The following is a 23,988-nucleotide window of genomic DNA, read 5'->3' on the forward strand; positions in this document are numbered from 1 at the left end:
TGTATTACATGCTTCATTACCTTCAAAACGGCATATCATATGAGTGAATTGGATTCCCGAAACTTAAAATGCAATTGATGAACTTGAAACTTTGAAAATGGACTTTTAAATGATCACTTGACGAGAAATCGGTTATGGAAAATGTTGTTTTTGTTTGATGAAACATGTTTAGTTGTGTTCCTTGTCAAAAGAGCTTTCCAACGGTATAAGATACGCTTTCTAATTGTTTACGGTTTGAGTTTTGCGCTTGTTTGAAATTTTATCAAGCCTTGAACAAGTGAAACAGGCCTGGGACCAGGCCACGGCCATTGTCGCGGCGCGACAGGCCTGGCCGCGGCGCGACATTTGCCTTGTTCAGGGGCTGACCAACTTTGCACTTTTTCGTTTAATTCCAACTATGCTACGCACCTCCGATTAACATGTAACTTGGCCAACATGCTCATATATGACTTCTAAGCTTAGAAAAATAGTTTGGGACCCGACCCGAACGTGTTGACTTTTTCGTTGACTTTGACCAAGTTTGACTTTTAGTCAAACTTAACCAAACTTTTATACAATCATTCTAACATGCTTTTATACTTGTTTCTTGTATGAAACTTGACAACGTGATTCACATGCTATACTTAATCGAGTCGTAACGAGCCATAGGACTAATTGAACACATTTCACCCGACCTTGTGTCGTAACCGGTTAATTGACACAACTTACTTGTTTAGGTCAAGGCTAAGCAACTTTCATACATACGTTACTTTGTGAAGTACTTTTATACTCGTGCACTCGAGGTGAGATCATAGTCCCACTTTTTCAACAACTTTTTATACTTTTAAATTGTGGGCTGAGAAACATATACTTTGTTACATTTTGTACTACTTACTTTTATACTTTGAACACAAGTACAAGGAAAACAAACATTCTACAGCGAGTTTAGAACAAAAATCCTCAATTCGATTATCATTAGTTACACTTGCCGGGTGTAAGCGAGAACTTATGTTATATGGCCATATGGGTTGACAACCCTCATCTTTGACGGTTCGCTACCGTCTACGGATGAAATATATTTTCGAGAATCAGTGTTTGTTCTAGCACTAAGTGATGGGGTATACAATGGGAGGAATGTTAAGCTTTGATAATTGGGTGCTCGCGAACCAACTTTTGGAATGCAACTTTTGGATGATCAATTTATGGAAATACTAAATCTTGTGGTTCAAAAATATAACATTTACTAATACACCTATGATTTCACCAACGTTTTTCGTTGACAGTTTTCTATATGTTTCTCAGGTTCATACATGGCTATTTGATACATGCTTCCGCGTACATTCATACTTGCTTGGGGTCAAGCATACATGCATACACTCTGATTTCTTGCTTGGAGTCAAGCATACATACATGCATACGCTAGTGATAGCACCTTTGGATTCAAACATATTGTTTACATACTTACGCTATTTATAGCAACCGTGATTTTAAACTAATTATGTCGCAAGATATTTCATTTGTACTTTACTACTTTTGTAAACTTAAACTTGTTGTCGATCCGTTTGGTGAACTAAACTTTGCAAGTCATGCACGTTTCAAATGAATGCGACATAATTTTGGTCAAACGCGTCTCATATAGGGACTATGACCACGCAACGGGACCTAAGTAGCGGCGCCGTCAATGACGATTTGGTCGGGTCGTTACAATATTCATATGTTAAAAATATATAGTTTCCAACAAAAATGTTAAGCAATCATTTTTAAAGAAAACACGGTCGAAGTCCAGACTCACTAATGCATCCTAACAAACTCGATAAGACACACTAATGCAAATTTTCTGGTTCTCTAAGACCAACGCTCGGATACCAACTGAAATGTCCCGTTCTTATTGATTAAAAACGTTCCATATTAATTGATTTCGTTGTGAGGTTTTGACCTCTATATGAGACGTTTTTCAAAGACTGCATTCATTTTTAAACAAACCATAACCTTTATTTCATCAATAAAGGTTTAAAAAGCTTTACGTAGATTATCAAATAATGATAATCTAAAATATCCTGTTTACACACGACCATTACATAATGGTTTACAATACAAATATGTTACAACAAAATAAGTTTTTTGAATGCAGTTTTTACACAATATCATACAAGCATGGACTCCAAATCTTGTCCTTATTTAAGTATGCGACAGCGGAAGCTCTTAATAATCACCTGAGAATAAACATGCTTAAAACGTCAACAAAAATGTTGGTGAGTTATAGGTTTAACCTATATATATCAAATCGTAACAATAGACCACAAGATTTCATATTTCAATACACATCCCATACATAGAGATAAAAATCATTCATATGGTGAACACCTGGTAACCGACAATAACAAGATGCATATATAAGAATATCCCCATCATTCCGGGACACCCTTCGGATATGATATAAATTTCGAAGTACTAAAGCATCCGGTACTTTGGATGGGGTTTGTTAGGCCCAATAGATCTATCTTTAGGATTCGCGTCAATTAGGGTGTCTGTTCCCTAATTCTTAGATTACCAGACTTAATAAAAAGGGGCATATTCGATTTCGATAATTCAACCATAGAATATAGTTTCACGTACTTGTGTCTATTTTGTAAATCATTTATAAAACCTGCATGTATTCTCATCCCAAAAATATTAGATTTTAAAAGTGGGACTATAACTCACTTTCACAGATTTTTACTTCGTCGGGAAGTAAGACTTGACCACTGGTTGATTCACGAACCTATAACAATATATACATATATATCAAAGTATGTTCAAAATATATTTACAACACTTTTAATATATTTTGATGTTTTAAGTTTATTAAGTCAGCTGTCCTCGTTAGTAACCTACAACTAGTTGTCCACAGTTAGATGTACAGAAATAAATCGATAAATATTATCTTGAATCAATCCACGACCCAGTGTATACGTATCTCAGTATTGATCACAACTCAAACTATATATATTTTGGAATCAACCTCAACCCTGTATAGCTAACTCCAACATTCACATATAGAGTGTCTATGGTTGTTCCGAAATATATATAGATGTGTCGACATGACAGGTCGAAACATTGTATACGTGTCTATGGTATCTCAAGATTACATAATATATAATACAAGTTGATTAAGTTATGGTTGGAATAGATTTGTTACCAATTTTCACGTAGCTAAAATGAGAAAAATTATCCAATCTTGTTTTACCGATAACTTCTTCATTTTAAATCCGTTTTGAGTGAATCAAATTGCTATGGTTTCATATTGAACTCTATTTTATGAATCTAAACAAAAAAAGTATAGGTTTCTAGTCGGAAAAATAAGTTACAAGTCGTTTTTGTAAAGGTAGTCATTTCAGTCGAAAGAACGACGTCTAGATGACCATTTTAGAAAACATACTTCCACTTTGAGTTTAACCATAATTTTTGGATATAGTTTCATGTTCATAATAAAAATCATTTTCTCAGAATAAAAACTTTTAAATCAAAGTTTATCATAGTTTTTAATTAACTAACCCAAAACAGCCCGCGGTGTTACTACGACGGCGTAAATCCGGTTTTACGGTGTTTTTCGTGTTTCCAGGTTTTAAATCATTAAGTTAGCATATCATATAGATATAGAACATGTGTTTAGTTGATTTTAAAAGTCAAGTTAGAAGGATTAACTTTTGTTTGCGAACAAGTTTAGAATTAACTAAACTATGTTCTAGTGATTACAAGTTTAAACCTTCGAATAAGATAGCTTTATATGTATGAATCGAATGATGTTATGAACATCATTACTACCTTAAGTTCCTTGGATGAACCTACTGGAAAAGAGAAAAATGGATCTAGCTTCAATGGATCCTTGGATGGCTCAAAGTTCTTGAAGCAAAATCATGACACGAAAACAAGTTCAAGTAAGATCATCACTTGAAATAAGATTGTTATAGTTATAGAAATTGAACCAAAGTTTGAATATGATTATTACCTTATATTAGAATGATAACCTACTGTAAGAAACAAAGATTTCTTGAGGTTGGATGATCACCTTACAAGATTGGAAGTGAGCTAGCAAACTTGAAAGTATTCTTGATTTTATGAAACTAGAACTTTTGGAATTTATGAAGAACACTTAGAACTTGAAGATAGAACTTGAGAGAGTTCAATTAGATGAAGAAAATTGAAGAATGAAAGTGTTTGTAGGTGTTTTTGGTCGTTGGTGTATGGATTAGATATAAAGGATATGTAATTTTGTTTTCATGTAAATAAGTCATGAATGATTACTCATATTTTTGTAATCTTATGAGATATTTCATGCTAGTTGCCAAATGATGGTTCCCACATGTGTTAGGTGACTCACATGGGCTGCTAAGAGCTGATCATTAGAGTGTATATACCAATAGTACATACATCTAAAAGCTGTGTATTGTACGAGTACGAATACGGGTGCATACGAGTAGAATTGTTGATGAAACTGAACGAGAATGTAATTGTAAGCATTTTTGTTAAGTAGAAGTATTTTGATAAGTGTATTGAAGTCTTTCAAAAGTGTATAAATACATATTAAAACACTACATGTATATACATTTTAACTGAGTCGTTAAGTCATCGTTAGTCGTTACATGTAAGTGTTGTTTTGAAACCTTTAGGTTAACGATCTTGTTAAATGTTGTTAACCCAATGTTTATAATAACAAAAGAGATTTTAAATTATTATATTATCATGATATTATGATGTACGAATATCTCTTAATATGATATATATACATTAAATGTCGTTACAACGATAAACGTTACATATATGTCTCGTTTCAAAATCATTAAGTTAGTAGTCTTGTTTTTACATATGTAGTTCATTGTTAATATAATTAATGATATGTTTACTTATCATAATATCATGTTAACTATATATATAACCATATATATGTCATCATATAGTTTTTTTACAAGTTTTAACGTTCGTGAATCACCGGTCAACTTGGGTGGTCAATTGTCTATATGAAACCTATTTCAATTAATCAAGTCTTAACAAGTTTGATTGCTTAACATGTTGGAAACATTTAATCATGTAAACATCAATCTCAATTAATATATATAAACATGGAAAAGTTCGGGTCACTACACATAACATCATTCGATTCATATATATAAAACTATCTTATTCGAAGGTTTAAACTCGTAATCACTAGAACATAGTTTAGTTAATTCTAAACTTATTCGCAAACAAAAGTTAATCCTTCTAACTTGACTTTTAAAATTAACTACACACATGTTCTATATCTATATGATATGCTAACTTAATGATTTAAAACCTGGAAACACGAAAAACACCGTAAAACTGGATTTACGCCGTCGTAGTAACACCGCGGGCTGTTTTGGGTTAGTTAATTAAAAACTATGATAAACTTTGATTTAAAAGTTTTTATTCTAAGAAAATGATTTTTATTATGAACATGAAACTATATTCAAAAATTATGGTTAAACTCAAAGTGGAAGTATGTTTTCTAAAATGGTCATCTAGACGTCGTTCTTTCGATTGAAATGACTACCTTTACAAAAACGACTTGTAACTTATTTTTCCGACTATAAACCTATACTTTTCTGTTTAGATTCATAAAATAGAGTTCAATATGAAACCATAGCAATTTGATTCACTCAAAACGGATTTAAAATGAAGAAGTTATGGGTAAAACAAGATTGGATAATTTTTCTCATTTTAGCTACGTGAAAATTGGTAACAAATCTATTCCAACCATAACTTAATCAACTTGTATTGTATATTATGTAATCTTGAGATACCATAGACACGTATACAATGTTTCGACCTATCATGTCGACACATCTATATATATTTCGGAACAACCATAGACACTCTATATGTGAATGTTGGAGTTAGCTATACAGGGTTGAGGTTGATTCCAAAATATATATAGTTTGAGTTGTGATCAATACTGAGATACGTATACACTGGGTCGTGGATTGATTCAAAATAATATTTATCGATTTATTTCTGTACATCTAACTGTGGACAACTAGTTGTAGGTTACTAACGAGGACAGCTGACTTAATAAACTTAAAACATCAAAATATATTAAAAGTGTTGTAAATATATTTTGAACATACTTTGATATATATGTATATATTGTTATAGGTTCGTGAATCAACCAGTGGCCAAGTCTTACTTCCCGACGAAGTAAAAATCTGTGAAAGTGAGTTATAGTCCCACTTTTAAAATCTAATATTTTTGGGATGAGAATACATGCAAGTTTTATAAATGATTTACAAAATGGACACAAGTACGTGAAACTACATTCTATGGTTGAATTATCGAAATCGAATATGCCCCTTTTTATTAAGTCTGGTAATCTAAGAATTAGGGAACAGACACCCTAATTGACGCGAATCCTAAAGATAGATCTATTGGGCCTAACAAACCCCATCCAAAGTACCGGATGCTTTAGTACTTCGAAATTTATATCATATCCGAAGGGTGTCCCGGAATGATGGGGATATTCTTATATATATGCATCTTGTTAATGTCGGTTACCAGGTGTTCACCATATGAATGATTTTTATCTCTATGTATGGAATGTGTATTGAAATATGAAATCTTGTGGTCTATTATTATGATTTGATATATATAGGTTAAACCTATAACTCACCAACATTTTTGTTGACGTTTTAAGCATGTTTATTCTCAGGTGATTATTAAGAGCTTCCGCTGTCGTATACTTAAATAAGGACGAGATTTGGAGTCCATGCTTGTATGATATTGTGTAAAAACTGCATTCAAGAAACTTATTTTGTTGTAACATATTTGTATTGTAAACAATTATGTAATGGTCGTGTGTAAACAGGATATTTTAGATTATCATTATTTGATAATCTACGTAAAGCTTTTTAAAACCTTTATCTATGAAATAAAGGTTATGGTTTGTTTTAAAAATGAATGCAGTCTTTGAAAAACGTCTCATATAGAGGTCAAAACCTCGCAACGAAATCAATTAATATGGAACGTTTTTAATCAATAAGAACGGGACATTTCATTAGCGTTATACTTTAAGATGGTATGCTAATTGTAATGCTAGTATGTATGCGGAATTGTGTAAGTGTTTGCAAGTGGGTAAGTTATATATGTATATGTATAATTATTGCATTCACTAAGCTTTGCTTACCCCTCTCGTTGTTTACTTTTTAGGTACTAACGCGGATAAAGGGAAAGGGGTTGCCGGGAATTAGATATTCCAATATTGATGCTTGTGGAAGCTTTTTGGAAGTCGACCTAGCGTTTTGGGTAGTTTAGCCTCAAACCATGCTCGAGTGTCGTTTGGTTTAAAACTATCAAATATGGGTCGAACTTGTATTACTTTTAATTAAGGGTCTTCGTGCCCGTGATGTAAACTTTAAACATGTTGTACGTTCAAGTGGTTTGTATCAAATGGTTTACGTTATGTAACCAATTATTTTGGACGAAAATGGTTGATTAATTTAAAAAAAAAAAATATCTGGTTGATTACGGGTTGGGTTGTTTCATAAATAGTGTTTTACTTGTACATCTTTTATTTAATTGTATTTCTATTTATATATATATAAAATAAAAACTTACACCATAAAAAAATAAAACGATTATATAATTATCACAAGTTATGACGTTTGTGAATCATCAGGCAAACGGGGTGGTCAATTGTCTACATAAACTCATTTCAATTAATCAAGTCTTAACAAGTTTGATTGCTTAACATGTTGGAAACATTTAATCATGTAAATATAGTTTTCATTTAATATATAAACATGGAAAAGTTCGGTTCACTACAACAAGTTCACCATATGGAAGCCGTAATGAGAATCGTCAGATATTTGAAGAAAACAGCGGATCATGGAGTTGTGTTCAAAAGAAATGGGCATCTAAGAACTCAAATATATACAGATGCAAGTTGGGCTGGAGAAAAAGGGGATAGAAGATCTACATCCGGATTCTTTACAATAGTCGGAGGTAATTTGGTTGCATGGAAAAGCAAGAAACAAAAAGTTGTTTCTCTATCAAGTGCAGAATCAGAGTTTAGAGGGATAGCCAAAGGAGTTGTAGAAGCACTGTGGACCCGAAAACTACTAACAGAGATCGGATTTCCACCAGATTATAGCATTCAGATATTATGTGATAACGAAGCAGCCATTGTCATATCAGATAATTCAGTTCAACATGACCGAACCAAACATGTGGAAGTTGATCGACATTTTATTAGACAAAAATTAGATGATGAAATCATTTCCCTTCCATCAATCAGATCCGAAGATCAGCTAGCTGACATCCTCACCAAATCAGTCAACGGGAGACTCTTCAGCGAAGTTCTTAGCAAGTTGAATATTGAAAACCCCACTATTCAACTTGAGGGGGAGTGTTAGAGTACAACAACAACAATAAGTCAAATTAACATATTTGGTAATTTGAATTTTGGGATCAGAAAGTTATCTCATCATTTCCCATTTGAGACTAGTCACAAGATCATAACAAACAGCCAAGATAATGGGTCAATAGCAGCCTGCACTTCCTAATTTGCAAAAGGGGGTTACAAAAGTTTATTGTATCATTCCCTTAAGTAGAAGTAGCTGTTATAGGTTTTTATGTATAAAACACAAACCTGCTGTGTTTCATTTTCTAATTTCATTTTTTTGTATCAATTCAAGCTTATAATCAATAAAACCGATCAATACAATCTTTATTTCTTGAAAACTAACAGATAGGTGAATGGAAATTTGCCAACTTGACAATCGATATAACTAGCAAGCATATTAACTTCCGATGAATCAACACCCACACCATATATGCAACTTTTTTGAAAGTTTACTTTCAAGCCCGAAGCTAGCTCAAAACATTTAAGCAAGTTCATCAATTTTATATCATTTGATTGACCACTACATTGTCTTTCTCCACTTCTACCCCTTTAATAAGGGACTTTCCCCACAAAGATGTGCAAGGGGGTGTTTGATATTTTGCTTATTTGAGTATTATCGGTCAACACTGGTTACAAATTCTAACGCTCAAAACTGTTAATCAGATTGTTCAATAAAGGACTGTTCATATTCATTTTTTAATCATTGCACTATATGGATTTGAAAATTTCTTTTGTTTATTTTTATTATAATTAACTAGCTTAAGACCCGCGAATTCGCGGGGTTTTTTTAGGGACGAATAAAAAAATGAATTGTCAGAATAATTATATTTTATACGGAGTACTATATTTGTTAGTATAAATGATTTTTAATCTCATATTTATTTCCAAGAAAAAGTATATACAAGGTTAGCATACTACTATTGTTGAATTGGTGGTTCAACGGCTTCTGTAAATATGTCCCCGAGATGGTAGTCTAGTGGTTGGGGAACATGCAGCATAAAGCGGTGGTCATGAGTTCAATCCCAGCCCCATGACCCTTTAAACATGGATTACGCGATTTTCCTCTCAATGTTGGCCGTGAGACCAGTCGGTGTGGGGCCGCCTGAGAGTCGGTTTTACCCTCTTTATTTTTTAGCTTCTTTAAATATTTATCTTATAAATAATCCACCATAAGCATATAGTTTGGATCTTGCGTTTTTATTAACATTATATTATATTATACCCATATACTAACTTTCATGCGAGCTTTACTATTCATGAGGGTAACTTGGTAACTTCACACTTTATTTTTCCCTCTTGTGGCTAACATAAACACAAGTACACTAATCATGTTCGGGATAGTGGTCACAAAGGCAACTTAGTAATTTTGCACATTTTGTTTTTGCTTTTGTGGCTAAATGTATACTAATCATGTTGGGGAAATTCTTTTAATTCCATACATATTATAAATATACATATACATAGATTATAGCAGCATTACATTAACATATGTATACTACGTAGACTTTAAACATATATACATATTTTCTTAAATTTTTATTTTTTTTATTATTTTAATAACTGTTTTCACTTCCTTTATTCACCTTTCTTTTATTTTTTAAACGTTCAATTCACCAACCGTTACCGTTTTTTAAACGAACCGTCAACCGATCAAAACTACCCCGCAGCGAAGCACGGGTTTTTTTTATCCTCGTTCGTCACTAAACACATGGCAAAAGTATAACGAAAAGAGCAATACAAAACAAAAGGAATTTACAAACATTGATAATATACTCACTTACCCGTTTTCTTTTTAGCTAACTGTTCTCAATTTACTTTATGACCCATTTGAGAATAGAGATAAGGTATAAACCAAATCAATCTATTCATAATTAAATGGGTCGACTTTGACACCTAGAATGCAACTTAATTAAACAATTTTTATCTCCATATAAGCCCTGAAAAAGAAGATTAACTTGATATGGTTAGTTAGGTTTTTCTCGCGTATATAGTATAAGTATATTATACTATATATTTTATCTAAAATTGCAATCAAAAGATACAGTTTGAATTCAAGATATTTAGGATTCAAGATATTTAGGGATCAGTGACCTAATTTTCTCTCATCCATAAACTCCATACGTCAAAACAAAAGGTTGAGCCACTATCCTTTTACAATGAATTCTATAATGTTCCTATAGAAACATGCAATGCTAATGTACCACAACCATTACAAAATTCCTTTAAACATGGTAACACTTGACCCGCCTATATGTAACTCACTTCAAATAGGGCAACTACTTGACAAATAAAATTTGATATCATTACCTAAACCTTCTTCCTATACTATAGAAGAATCAAATTCTGGCACTACTATTCGCTATGAAGGACCCTGTAAATGGAGCATTTAAAGAGATCAATTGTAATTACACTTGAATTTGCGGGATTACAGAAGGAAAATTATTGTAATGGAGTAACACATTTAAAAAAAATATGTATCTTTTATGTAATTACGTGATACACGATCAACTTTAGATAGGTAAAAAAGACAATCACAATCTCAACATAATTCTTACAGCGCTTTTGTTAATCTTTTCCATAACTCGTTTATAATTTCATAGATGTGTAGAAGTTGCCTTTTGGCCAGCTCATCTGGACTTGGCTTTGACCAGTCTGCCATGGTTATCCATATAGAACTAATCTGCATTGTTAAAGGGACTGCTATATTACAACACCATCTTTAATTGTAGCATTTTTCAACAAGGCCGTAGTCCAAGATCTGATGTAAAATCCTTAATCTGCTATGTCACCTTCTTCAACTCCCTATCATGAATTTGGACCCATAACATTTTCAGAATACTACAAAATGTGAATACAAAATCGGTTGCACTATTAGATTAAAGTTTGACCTGCACCGTTTAACTTGACTCCAGTTCTCCACTTAAAGTTTGTTCCTCTACTTTAGACCGGTTAACTTCAAGCTCTCCGATTTTTTCATCCACTGAAATGACAACACAACAACAACAACAATACCCAATTCCACTAGAGTGGAGTATGGGGGAGGTTAGATGTAGACAGTCCTTTCCTCTACCCTAAAGTAAAAGGGAAGTCATTCCTCCACCTACGGATACCTATCGGTCCCCAGGTAGAGGAAGTCGTCCCTCCCTATTCTGTAGAGCAGAGAGGCTGCTTCCTAGGAACCTCCGACCATAAAGAACCATGAATTCCAATATGTGCAGTAAAAGTATACAAGTAAAGTAGATAGAAAAAAAACTTTACCATGAATAAAGTATATATCAATACGATATGTATAGGTAAATAAAGCATGTAACAAAATAATGTAATATAACATATAATTAAAATATGTGCGTGTCAAATATGCAAGTATAACCAGTCATGTAAGTACAATAAGTATACGAAAACATGTTGGTAAGAAGCATGTAGGTATACTATGCAGTATAAAATAGATGGTATACAATGTAAACATAGACAAATAAGCATACAATGATAGCATAAAAGCATGTGATATGTAAGTATGTATAAATTAATTGAATATAATGTAATACAAACATGTAACCATATAGTGCAATAAATCCTCTGAAAATGCTACAATAAGTATAGATATATAATATAACCGTAAAACAGGTACAGCCAATACGATAAGGCACACAAGCAAGTAGGCAGGAAATATAATATAAATATATAAAAAAATAAACAAAATGTAAAGCCTAGTCATCTATTCTAATTCTACTCCTCCACAAATTCCTATCAGAAGTCATGTCCTCAGTCAATAAGAGCTCCTTCATGTCAAGCTTCAATCTATCCTCCAACCTACGTCTGGGTCTACCCCTTCTCCTTACGCCCCCAACAACAAGGGTCTCGACTCTCCTAACCGGGGCTAAAAGTGGGCGCCTCAAAACATGTCCAAACCATCTTAGTCGTCCTTCCCTCAGCTTGTTGGTTATGTTCCCAACTTTCAAGTTCTCCCTAAAAACTCCATTTGGTATCAAATCTAGCATTGTCTTACCACACGTCCACCTAAGCATCCTCATTTCTGCCACCTCCATCCTTCTCTCCTGGGCTTTCGTCATTGGCCAACACTCCGATCCGTACAACATGGCCGGTCTGATTGCCACCTTGAAGAATTTCCCTTTCAATTTAAGGGGTACCTTCTTGTCGCACAATACCCCTTTCGCTGCCCTCCACTTCAACCATCCTACTCGTATACGATGTGTCACGTCCTCATCTATCCTTCCCGATTTGTGAAGCATCGAGCCTAAATATCTAAAGGACTCTTGTGGAGGTAAAATTTGGTCCCCAATTCGGACGTCCACAATATCCTCTTGTTCCTCTTCGCTCGTCCTGAAATCGCATCTAAGGTACTCCGACTTAAGTCTGCTAATCCGTAGGCCATTTGATTCTAGGGCGCTCCTCCATTGCTCTATCCTTCTGTTAAGCTCATCCTGGGAATCCGAAACTAATACAATATCGTCCGCGAATATTAGGCACCATGGGATGTTATCTTGTATCCTTTGAGTCAGTTCGTCTAGAATCAAAGCGAAAAGATATGGGCTAAGGGCCGATCCCTGATGTAAACCTACCTCTACTGGGAAAAACTCAGTGTTTCCTACCGTCGTACGTACACGAGTCTTCGCCCCCTCATACATATCTCTAATAGTCCTTATATATCTAGTTGGGACACTCCTAACATTAAGGGTCTTCCAAATCAGCTCACGCGGGACACAGTCATAAGCCTTTTCCAAGTCTACGAATGCCATGTGTAGGTTCTTTTGTTTTTCCCTATACTTCTCCATAAGGCTTCTAACGATGTGGATCGCTTCTATCGACGAACGTCCTGGCATGAAACCGAACTGGTTCTCTGAAACCTTTGTCTCACGTCGGAGCCTCGTCTCAATCACTCTCTCCCAAAGCTTCATTGTATGACTAAGTAACTTTATGCCTCTATAATTACTACATATTTGCGCATCTCCCTTATTCTTGTAAATGGGAATAACCTCACTAAGTCTCCATTCCATAGGCATCTTTGCGCTTCTAAACGTCATGTTGAAAAGGTTTGTCAGCCATCTAACCCCTTCATCTCCTAGGCACCTCCATGCCTCAATCGGAATTTGGTCTGGTCCTACTGCTTTGTTTCTCCCCATCTTTCGTAGAGACGATCTAACTTCCTCCTGGTTAATCCTCGTACAGAAACAGTTGTTTTGATACTCGCGAACCTCATGGAGTTCCCCGTTCCGCTCGGGTCTTTCCCTACAGAAGAGGGATGCAAAATACTCCTCCCATCTATTCCTAATAAGGTCTTCTTTCACTATAGTTTGACCCGCTTCATTCTTGATAAATTTGACGTTAACCAAGTCCCTGCTTCTTCGCTCCCTAGCTTTAGCTATCCTATATATGTCATTAGCTCCCTCTTTAGAGTTTAGTTTCCTATATAAATCTTCATATGCTTTGTCTTTAGCAATAGCTACAGCCTTCTTTGCTTCTCTTTTAGCTTCTTTATATCTTTCTTCTATCCTAGTTCTCTCTGCAGGTGTCCCTTCTCCAAAAGTAATGAGCTCCCTAAACCTCGTCTGTTTTAACGCGACTTTCGTTTGGACATCGTCATTAAGCCACCACGATTCTCTACTACTCTTATGGGCTCTCGATGTCCCTATTGCCACCCCTAAAGTCTCTTTTGCCACATCTCTGATAGCGGACGCCATGCGGTTCCAAATCTGATCTACATCAGTAGGGGCTACGTAATCCCCTTCTACCCTCAATCTATCAGCAACAGTCGCTCTAAAAGTCTCTGCATTCGCTCCATGCAGGTTCTTCCAAAGGACTCTAGGTTGCACAACCCTGGCCCTCCTACCAACTCTTCCCCGAGTGACTAGGTCCATGACCAACAATCGATGCTGGGAGGAGCAAGTCAATGCTGGAAGGACCTTACAGTCCCTACAAGTCCTAAGTTCCCCTTTACGGAGGAGCAAAAAGTCAATCTGGGTGCTACGACCCCCGCTATGAAAAGTAGCTAACTGAGCATCCCTCTTCTTGAAGAAAGAGTTTGCTACGACCATCTCGTGGGCAATGGCAAACTCCAGGATTGAGCGCCCTTCTTCGTTTCTAGGGCCAAACCCAAAGCCCCCATGGGCTCCCTCGTAACCTTCTGCCTCCACTCCTATGTGTCCATTCAGATCACCCCCTATAATCAGTCGATGGTCCGCTGGGCACCCCCTCACTACCTCATCTAACAATTCCCAAAAACTCTTCTTCTCCGCATCACTTAAGCCCGTGTGAGGTGCGTATGCGCTTATGACCGTGAAAGTCTCCTCCTTAATAATTAGACTAACCGACATAATCCTATCGCTAAGCCTACTCACGTCAACAACGTTATCCTTATGTAGTTTGCCCAAAAAGATACCTACCCCGTTTCGTGCTATCCTAGAACCCGAGTACCACAACCTATAGTCTTTAATATCTACCGCCCCTTCACCCTTCCATCTAGTCTCTTGAACACACCCTATGTCTACATTACTCTTAAGAAATGTATCAACGAGCTCAATCCTCTTGCCCGTCAAGGTTCCTATATTCCAACTACCCACTCTAATCCCACCCGGGGTAGCAACCCTATTACCCCCTCTAACCCCTCTAGTCCTATCCGCCCCTAATCTAGGAGGACATGACCTCAGGTGATCATAGGTGCTAGTAGGGTCTATATTAACCTATAAAGAAAATAAAAATTGAGAGAATTCAAAACAAAAAAGTAAAATACAATAAAGACCGGGCTATACAATAGTAAACAGTCAAAGTAAGGCAAAAGATAGGAAAAAGATAGCAAATGGTAAGAAATAAATAGATGAGATAAGAAAATAAATAAAAAAACAAGTTCAGCAAGTTAGAAAAATACTCCGTATATTCTAATAATACCAATCACGTAACTAGTATACAAAAAAGTAAGGCTCACAAGATTAAGATAATACAGTCAAAGTAAGGTTAAGGGTAAAAGAAGTTTAAGGGTAGAAAGAAACAAACACAGCCTTGTGTAAACAAGGAAATTCCGGCAGCGGTGACTAGCGACGGCACAAGGGCAGCAGGAGGTGGCGGAATTAGCGAGGCTTCGTTTTAATACCTGCGAAAAGAACAGAGAAAGTGCCCGGAAAAAATTCCGGCGAACTGAGCGACGGCGCGTGGCGGCGCGTTTCGAAACGCTTGCCGGCGGAAATCGAACTCACAGAATCAGAAAAATGCCGCAAGTTTAATGATGTAGGTTACGGCTTCTAATTCAATAGGCAGCTGAAGCGGCCCTGGTCAGCGGCGGTACACGTCCACAATTAGCGGCGTTAACCGGCAGCAGTCCTCGGCGGTACACGGCTAGCAGTCAGCACCCTCTTGGTGATGGAGCCCTGCAAAATTTAGAAAAAGATAACGGTTATGGGTTAGTTCTCGCGACGGCGCGTGCGGCGAGTGGCGGCGGGTGGCACAACAATCGCCGGAAAAAAAGGTACGGTTGGGTCCGGGAAAATTGCGCGAGTTGAATGGTGTGGGTCTCAGCTTCTAATTTGTTCTAGAATGGCAGCAATCGTCGATTTAAGTCCAAAGTGGGTTTTTGTTTTTTTGGAGATGTAGAGTCAGAGTCAGAGAGAAACGTTGGGAGGAGAGAGAAAATTTTGTTACATTTTCATCCACTGAAATGAAATCATTATAAACAGATATTTCCCGAATCAAACAATTATATGAAACTTGGCTTACATCTTCGTTCATGATCATCACATCGTATACGATCTGTGTTGTTGGCTATAATGCAAATCATAGAACGAAAAACGTCATTGTTAAAGAAAGAAATTTTGGTTAAGGTGCTTTTAGCGTTCCTATATGATATGGTTCTACCTAAGTTATTGTGTTACCTCCTACGCAATTAGGAACCTTCTTTTCAGGTAACTGAAAAGCCGATCTTAGATTCTGTTGCCTACAACATTAGTGTATTCTGTAACAGAGAACTTAGATAGGTTATAATAGTTATGTAGTCATGTTGATAAAAAAAATGTCATTATCTTAAAAAACTCGCTTGAAGCTCGACACCAGAATCTAAACGTGAACGTTGCATTATCTCAAAGAAACCATGTGAAATATTTTGTTTAAGCCGGGGAAAATGAACCTTTTAGCAAGCTTGTTTAATTAATAAATTGATACATCAAAATGATTTTTGAATATTTCACATTCAATTGCTAAAAATATCACATATTCAAGATGTGCCTAATTGTTTAATAGAAAAAAGGCTTAATATGACTACATAAGTACATAATGTTAAAACCGATTAATCAATTCAATATCCACACGAAAGTAAGAAACTAAAAAATTATCATTCACGTATAAGTTTACCTTGCTTTTTGCGAATTTAGATGGTGGAAAGAACGCGGAGTAGGGAAAAATGGAGCCTTTAAATCATAAAACAGAAACTTAGGTACCTGGTATCTACAAAATGACCAAAAACTTCAATAAATAAATTAGGCTGCTTATCTGTAAAAAGTGAAATATACCACTTGAATGATTAAATCATTAACGGCCATATTCACATCATAAAAACAATTCATTGTTCCATCTTTATAACCAGTAATATATGAATAAGTACGCTGTCACAATTATGGAATTGCATAAAGCAAATAAAGTAGAATGAAAAATGAACTCCAAAAACCTCTTAAATACTTCCTTACTTGTACGTTGTTCCCCGTTACAACAGAAGGAAGCAAAATCATCGGTTATGGGGTACCTCCATCTTAATAGCTTTGACAAAACATCCATTTTAAATACGTACCAGGGCCGTCTCAACAATTTAAAGACCCTAGACGAAAATAAAAATGGGCCTACATATACGTTAAATTTTTTTACTACGCATAAAAAAATAATACTCCAATTTATCTATTTATTTACTTACATTGTATTTAACTATTAAAAACATGGTATTTTAACTTTAATTGACAATTTTTATATGATTTAATTAAATATATTGAGAAAAATATTTACATATTCAAAATTTTGGGCCCTTTGAAATTTCGGGCCCTAGGCAGTTGCCTATCTTGCCTATGCTCAAAAACAACACCTCTGATATGTACACGCCCGTTGATGGCTCGTTGATACAATATACAGTGATTATTTAGCATCTCTTTCGATTAATTCTCAGATACTAACTTATCATGTCACACATTGTATAATAGCTTTAATTCATGTGCATTTATAAATAAATGGCTATTGCTGCTAATAACTAAAACGCAACTTTAAAAGGAAAATATATTAAGAAAGCAGATTACTAAAACTAATATATTAGAAAACTAAATAATTTATACCTGCAAAGATATTTAGCACCCAACTCCTCAAAAAAATATCAGTTATAGACAAAAGACAACACAAATGACAAATAATTGGGTCTATCTTAAGCCAAGTGCCCCAAGTTGCTTATCTTGCTTCTATCTTAAGTGCCTAAAGCAATGTTCATATGTCCAACAAACCATGTGTGAAAAACTAACCTTTGATCTCAATAGGCATACCTTGTATCTTATTTCGTTGAAAAAGAATGAGAGTACAACCCGCTTAAGAAGCATTGTCTGACATCTTACGCAGTTCCTGACTCATGAGATGTGCTTGCAAACCCATTTGCTGCATTCTAATCTCTTCGTATCAAACAGATCTGGGTTGTATTGTCTCTCCAAATTAGTCAAAAGGAATAAATTTAGAGACTTCGGTGTGGTACATATTTTACCAAGAAGTCGGATTGCATTGGGAGTAGATAAGGGTTCTAAATGAATAAAACAAAATCAAAATTGACGATCAAGTTTTTATGGTCAAACCCCATCTTCTTGTGATGTTAAAAAAGGCCTAAATTGATGAAGATGAATGAAGAAGTGACCTTCGATGTCGATGATGGTAATGTGTTTTTCAGAGGAGTTAGGGTTTTTCATTCTAGTTTTTAGTGAATAGTTTGAGACCTCGATTTTTTCATTCAGATGCCCACTTATTTTTGCAATTAGAAGGTTAATTTAGTCAAATTAGTGGTAAACAAGGTCATAATCATAACTGGCCATTCGACTAGGATTAAAGATTGGAATTTAAGATGATGTATTTTTATCTTTGCTATTATATATATAAGTAATAAGTAATAAGTAATAAGTAATAAGTAATAAGTATAAGTAAAAGTAATAAGTAATAAGTAATAAGTATAAGTATAAGTATAAGTATAGATATAGATAGATATAGATCATTAATAAAATAATATAATCCTAAATTTGCCAAATGATAAATGAGTAATTTGCCAAAGGATTCCGTAGCAAAGAAAATGTTTACCAAACAAGAAAAACGTTATTGACCCGTTTGTCAACTACCGTATAAAACTAATATCACAAGGACCGTATATGTGAAGTCAAGTCACTATTTCTTTTAATAAACCGGGAGTTACCGAAAACCCTGAAACCCTAATTTCGAAGAGTGCAAAATTAGTGCCACAGAGCTACCAGTTGTTGCCTCCAATGGCGTTATATCTTCTATACGAATCCGCTTCTGGATACGGACTGTTTTTAGCTCACGGAATCGATGAAATTGGTCAAAACACAGAAGCTGTTCGTAATTCAGTAATTGATCTTAATCGATTTGGTAAAGTTGTAAAACTTGCAGCTTTTAATCCTTTTGAATCAGCTCTTGATGCTCTTAATCAATGCAATGCTGTATCTGAAGGTATACCTATATATACGTATATGTGTTTCTATTTGAATAGAATAGAAATAGAAATAGAAATTGTGCCATTTTGCTGTCTGTTAAGTTTCTAAATTATACTTTTAGGGCAAATGACTGAGGAGTTGAGGAACTTTTTGGAGCTTAGTCTTCCTAAAATTAAGGAAGGTAAGAAGCCTAAGTTCAGCTTAGGAGTAGCTGATCCTAAAATTGGATCTCATATATATGAAGAAACTAAAATTCCATGTCAGAGTAATGAGTTTGTTCTTGAGCTCATTCGCGGTGTTCGTTTGCATTTCGATAGGTTTATCGAGAATCTCAAGGTTTGGGCTGTTTTCTTGTTGATTTATTGTAAATATTATGGTGTTTTTACTAGCTGGTTGAATGTTTTTGTACATTTGTATAGCCTGGTGACTTGGAGAAAGCTCAACTTGGTCTGGGCCACAGCTACAGTAGGGCAAAGGTTAAATTTAATGTCAATCGTGTTGATAATATGGTTATTCAAGCGATCTTTCTTCTTGATGCTCTTGATAAAGATGTCAATTCATTTTCTATGAGAGTCAGGTTTGTTTGCTGCCCTCATTCTCAGTTTATGTTTCTTTGTAGAATTGTGACGTTTGTCACGATGTTTGTTAATCTGGTCTCTAATTGGTCTACTCCTTTTATGGGCAGGGAATGGTACTCTTGGCATTTTCCCGAGCTGGCAAAGATTGTTAATGACAACTATTTATATGCTAAACTTGCAAAGTATATAGACAACAAGTCGGAGTTATCTGAAGATAAATTGCCAGGCCTAATAGATATAATTGGCGATGAAGATAAAGCAAAGGAAATAATCGAAGCTGCCAAAGCATCCATGGGTATGATCACATTTACTTTCTTTATGTTACAAACGAAATAACATTTTTAGAGGTGAGTTTTTCGACCCATTTACTTATGACTGGGACTATAGTTAAATGGGTTGCAACCCGTTATAATCGTATCAAGACATGACATTACCTAAATGCTAGTATTTTTATAAAGCATTCATGTTGTTTAGGTCAAGATTTGTCACCGGTTGACTTGATCAATGTGAAGATGTTTGCACAGAAGGTAATGGACCTTGCTGAGTACAGGAAGAACCTATATGATTACCTTGTTTCTAAGATGAGTGACATAGCACCTAATTTGGCTGCATTGATCGGTGAAGTTGTTGGTGCCCGTTTGATATCTCATGCCGGTAGCCTTACAAATCTTGCAAAGTGCCCTTCTTCTACCCTTCAAATCCTTGGTGCTGAGAAGGCGCTTTTTAGGTCTCATTTGCTTTCATGATACATTTTTTATTATACTGTAACAAACTGCAGTTTTTACTTTTGCTATTTGAGTCTTCTTATTAATGGTTTAATTTTGGTCGTGCTTTATGTCAATCAGTTTAAATCGAAATACTCCGTATCTAGCTAAAAGGGTAACTTGTCAAACATGTTGAAAGCTGCCCTAAGTCTATTTTTAATGCATATAAAGTGTTTTGATGTTAATTGCAATATAGTTGTTTATGTGATCATAATTAACATACTAGTTTCTTTCAAGGATGTGAGCCATGGTTATAAACTTCTCAGTTTGGTGGTCAGATTATATAATCCTTTTAACTGATTATCGTTTTCTTTATATTGTTTCCAGGGCTTTGAAAACAAAAGGAAACACGCCAAAATATGGTCTTATTTTCCATTCGTCTTTTATTGGACGCGCGTCTGCTAAAAACAAAGGTCGGATGGCTCGTTATCTAGCTAACAAGTGTTCCATTGCTTCTCGAATTGATTGCTTCTCAGGCAAGTCTATGAGGGTTTTGTTTTTTGTTTCTTTCCATAACTTATGTTACGTGTGTGATATGTTTGTCATAAGGTCATAACATATTCGGTTTAATTAATAATTATCTATATATACTTTTATAACCACAGAGATGAGTACCACTTCCTTTGGGGATAAACTTCGTGAACAAGTTGAAGAGCGCCTTGACTTCTACGATAAGGGCGTTGCACCTCGTAAAAACATTGACATGATGAAAGCTGCTATGGAAAATGCTGCGAATCAAGGTTAGTCTGGCTAAAAGTTGACACTTATGTTGCAAACAAATTACTTTTATTGTAAAAGTGCAGAACAATGAGGTTTTTTCATATTGTTTGATGACATTAAACTTATGTGTTCTGTAATGATGATTTTTTTTCATATTGTTTGATGAACAATGAATTCCCAGGTACAGAAATGGATGTAGACAAATCTTCTGAACCACCATTGAAGAAAAGCAAGAAAAAGAAATCTAAAAGCAAGTCTGCAGAAGATGAACCATCAACAAAGGATCAGAAAATTACGGTTGAAGATGGAGATGTTGTGGAACCTAAAACCAAGAAAAAGAAGAAAAAGCGATCACTTGAAGAGGAGGTACAACCTAATGATAATGGCAAAGAAAACAGTGTTGGTGCAGATGATGGCACAGAGAAGAAGAAAAAGAAGAAGAAGAGCAAAGATGTTGAAATGGAGGATGTTAGTGAAGAAGGTAAGAAGAAAAAGAAAAAGAAATCTAGAGAGTAATCTTGTGGTCTGTCGATGTACATGTGAATACATTTGATGTTAAATGGAGAATTGGTGTGTATGGTTAATATATCGGTAAACGTATCAGCTTTTGTTTCTGGTCGTAGTTCTTGTGTGTCTATTTGGTTTGACTGTTTACTCTCCAAATGGTAATATCTGCTGCAGATTGGGAAGCAATTTTGTTTGTATCGTTTAATATTTAAGTTTCATTTCTTTTTGAATAGTATCTAACCTTTGAGATGAGACGGTTTAGAACATTATATGTATTGAAAAATTTGGTCCTCTTTATTATTCGTTGCCAATCAGCTTAACACATAACTCAAATTGATCAAATAATAGTTTGTGGGTAAAAGCCAAGTGTGGTGGTTTCCATGCCTGCTTTATTAATTTGGTTAAATTAATAATGATGAATAGAATTTAGATACTCTTGATACGGAGCGATCATTAACGTCTGCTTTGAGAACTGTGTGAACGAAAAGTGACACACTTACTTGAGCCGTGCATGTATTCTGCCTCTTGAGGTTTTGACTTCCCTTTTTTTGATCTGGTATGTAAACTAAAAGTGTACAACGACTTTACATATCTGAATGTATGTTTTGTAAACTTTGGCAGCATATAGCTTTTGAGTACTGCTAGAGTAAAAACATGGCGGAATTATGTCCTCTGTGTGTGAAGTGCAGCGATTCGGATGCTCCCCTGTTCTTGCAAGTGTTTTTGTAAGTGAGAAATAATCGTATAGATTGCCAATTTGTTGGTTTTGTACAAATTTTATTACGCTAATATATTTTATCTTCTGTTTTTCAAAAAACAAAATAAAAAAGATCGACTTGACCTTTAAGAAACTTTTTAAACATATATCAAAAAATCGATTAAAAGGTTGAGCAGGGGCTGCCATTTTCGAACTCGTCCATTTATATGTTTTAACCCCATTTATATATTTATTACTACTAAATTACTAATTTTTAGATTAATCATTATTCATTGTCAAATATTAAAAGTTGATCGAGGGTGAATTTACATATTAACTAATAGACAAAAGTTATGAATAGTAATCAGGATCATTTTCGACTTTTCACCTTTTTTTTTTAATTTTAACTAAATTCTCTTTTACCAACAACTCCCCCCACACTTTTTTGAAAAATTCAAATCGACCCCAAACAGGGGGTAAAGTATCAAATAACCATTTTCATAAAAAATCTTAAATAAACTCCACCCAAATATTCAACGGGTTATATCTTCTCGCTCGCAACGAGTTAAATTTTTCCGACACCATCGTTAAACTCGAAATAATTTTAGGAACACAATGTCACTAGCTATACGCAAAACGGACGCTTTTTAAAAAACGCTAAATATTTGGGGTACTTTTCATACACGTTGATTTTTCGTTAAATTTTTAAAAGTCGACAATTCCATAGCGAAACGCGGAGATGCACATATATTGTTAATTTAAAATAACATTTAAATCTCTCACGGGTTATACCTTTTAGTTCGACTCGAGTTGCGCTTCAACGACATCATCGTTAGCCACAAAATAATTTTACTAAACGCAATAAAATAAATTGAAAACCGAACCCCGGCACGTAGCGAGGGTTCGATAACTAGTTTTAAACTAATTAACAGAAGATAGGTAGTAAGGTGGCTGGTGTAGATATTCACAAAGAAAGTGGATGTGGAGTCCATCCCACATTGGTTGGATGTAAAAAGTAGAGGGCATAAAAGGATCTATATAAACTAAACAGGTGTGGATGTTGAAAAGCACGCAGCCAGTTAGTGATTACAAATTGAACTATTCTTTCACATTTTACTAAAGTATACCGTACGCCTATTTTTGTAGAGTCCCTTTTCTATTGTGAAGGCTCCAACCAATTGTTTCAGTTTGAATTTTTAGCAACTTGTTGGCAAGAGACGTCGTGAAGTTGTCTGAGGTCTAGAATTTTTAAGGAACATATAAAATAATTCATTCATTTATAGTGTCCCAGGTTATCAACTTTTGTTTCTGGTCATGTTTCTTGTGTCCATTTGGTTGGACTCTTTTCTGTCCAAATGTTAAAATCTGATGCTGATTGGGAAGCAATTTTGTTTGTATTTCTTAACATTTAAGTTTGTGTATCGATTATGATCACCAAGTTTCATTGCTTTTTGAATACTATCTACACTTTTAGATAAAAGGATTTAGAACATCATATGTATTTGAAACTTCTGTCCGGCTTTGTTATTTGTTACCGATCAGCTCAAGACATAACTCAAATTGATCAAATAATAAGAAAAGGGTTAAAAATTGACAATAGTTTGTGGGTAAAAGCCAAGTGTAGTGGTTTCTATGCCTGCTTTATTACTTTGGTTAAAATAAATAATTT

The 23,988-nt window shown here is 34.9% G+C and overlaps 1 protein-coding gene and 1 long non-coding RNA gene across 2 annotated transcripts; one reads left to right on the top strand and one right to left on the bottom strand.

The window, feature by feature from the left end:
- Positions 1–10,787: 10,787 nt before the first annotated feature.
- LOC139858003 (uncharacterized) lies at positions 10,788–18,305 on the bottom strand. Its single transcript, XR_011762776.1, has 3 exons — positions 16,727–18,305; positions 11,260–11,351; positions 10,788–11,173 (listed from the first exon to the last, which is right to left on the bottom strand). It is a non-coding gene; the product is annotated as an uncharacterized lncRNA (long non-coding RNA).
- A 352-nt stretch (positions 18,306–18,657) lies between these two features.
- Positions 18,658–21,631, top strand: LOC139859014 (nucleolar protein 56-like). The gene is made up of 8 exons (XM_071847836.1): positions 18,658–19,069; positions 19,175–19,389; positions 19,473–19,630; positions 19,739–19,926; positions 20,106–20,358; positions 20,723–20,871; positions 21,001–21,135; positions 21,297–21,631. The coding sequence occupies exons 1-8, from the start codon at positions 18,865–18,867 to the stop codon at positions 21,629–21,631; spliced, it is 1,638 nt and encodes a 545-aa protein (XP_071703937.1). The 5' UTR covers positions 18,658–18,864.
- The last annotated feature ends 2,357 nt before the right edge of the window (positions 21,632–23,988 follow it).

This window comes from Rutidosis leptorrhynchoides, chromosome 7, assembly GCF_046630445.1.
Source record: "Rutidosis leptorrhynchoides isolate AG116_Rl617_1_P2 chromosome 7, CSIRO_AGI_Rlap_v1, whole genome shotgun sequence".
Lineage (NCBI taxonomy): Eukaryota > Viridiplantae > Streptophyta > Magnoliopsida > Asterales > Asteraceae > Rutidosis > Rutidosis leptorrhynchoides.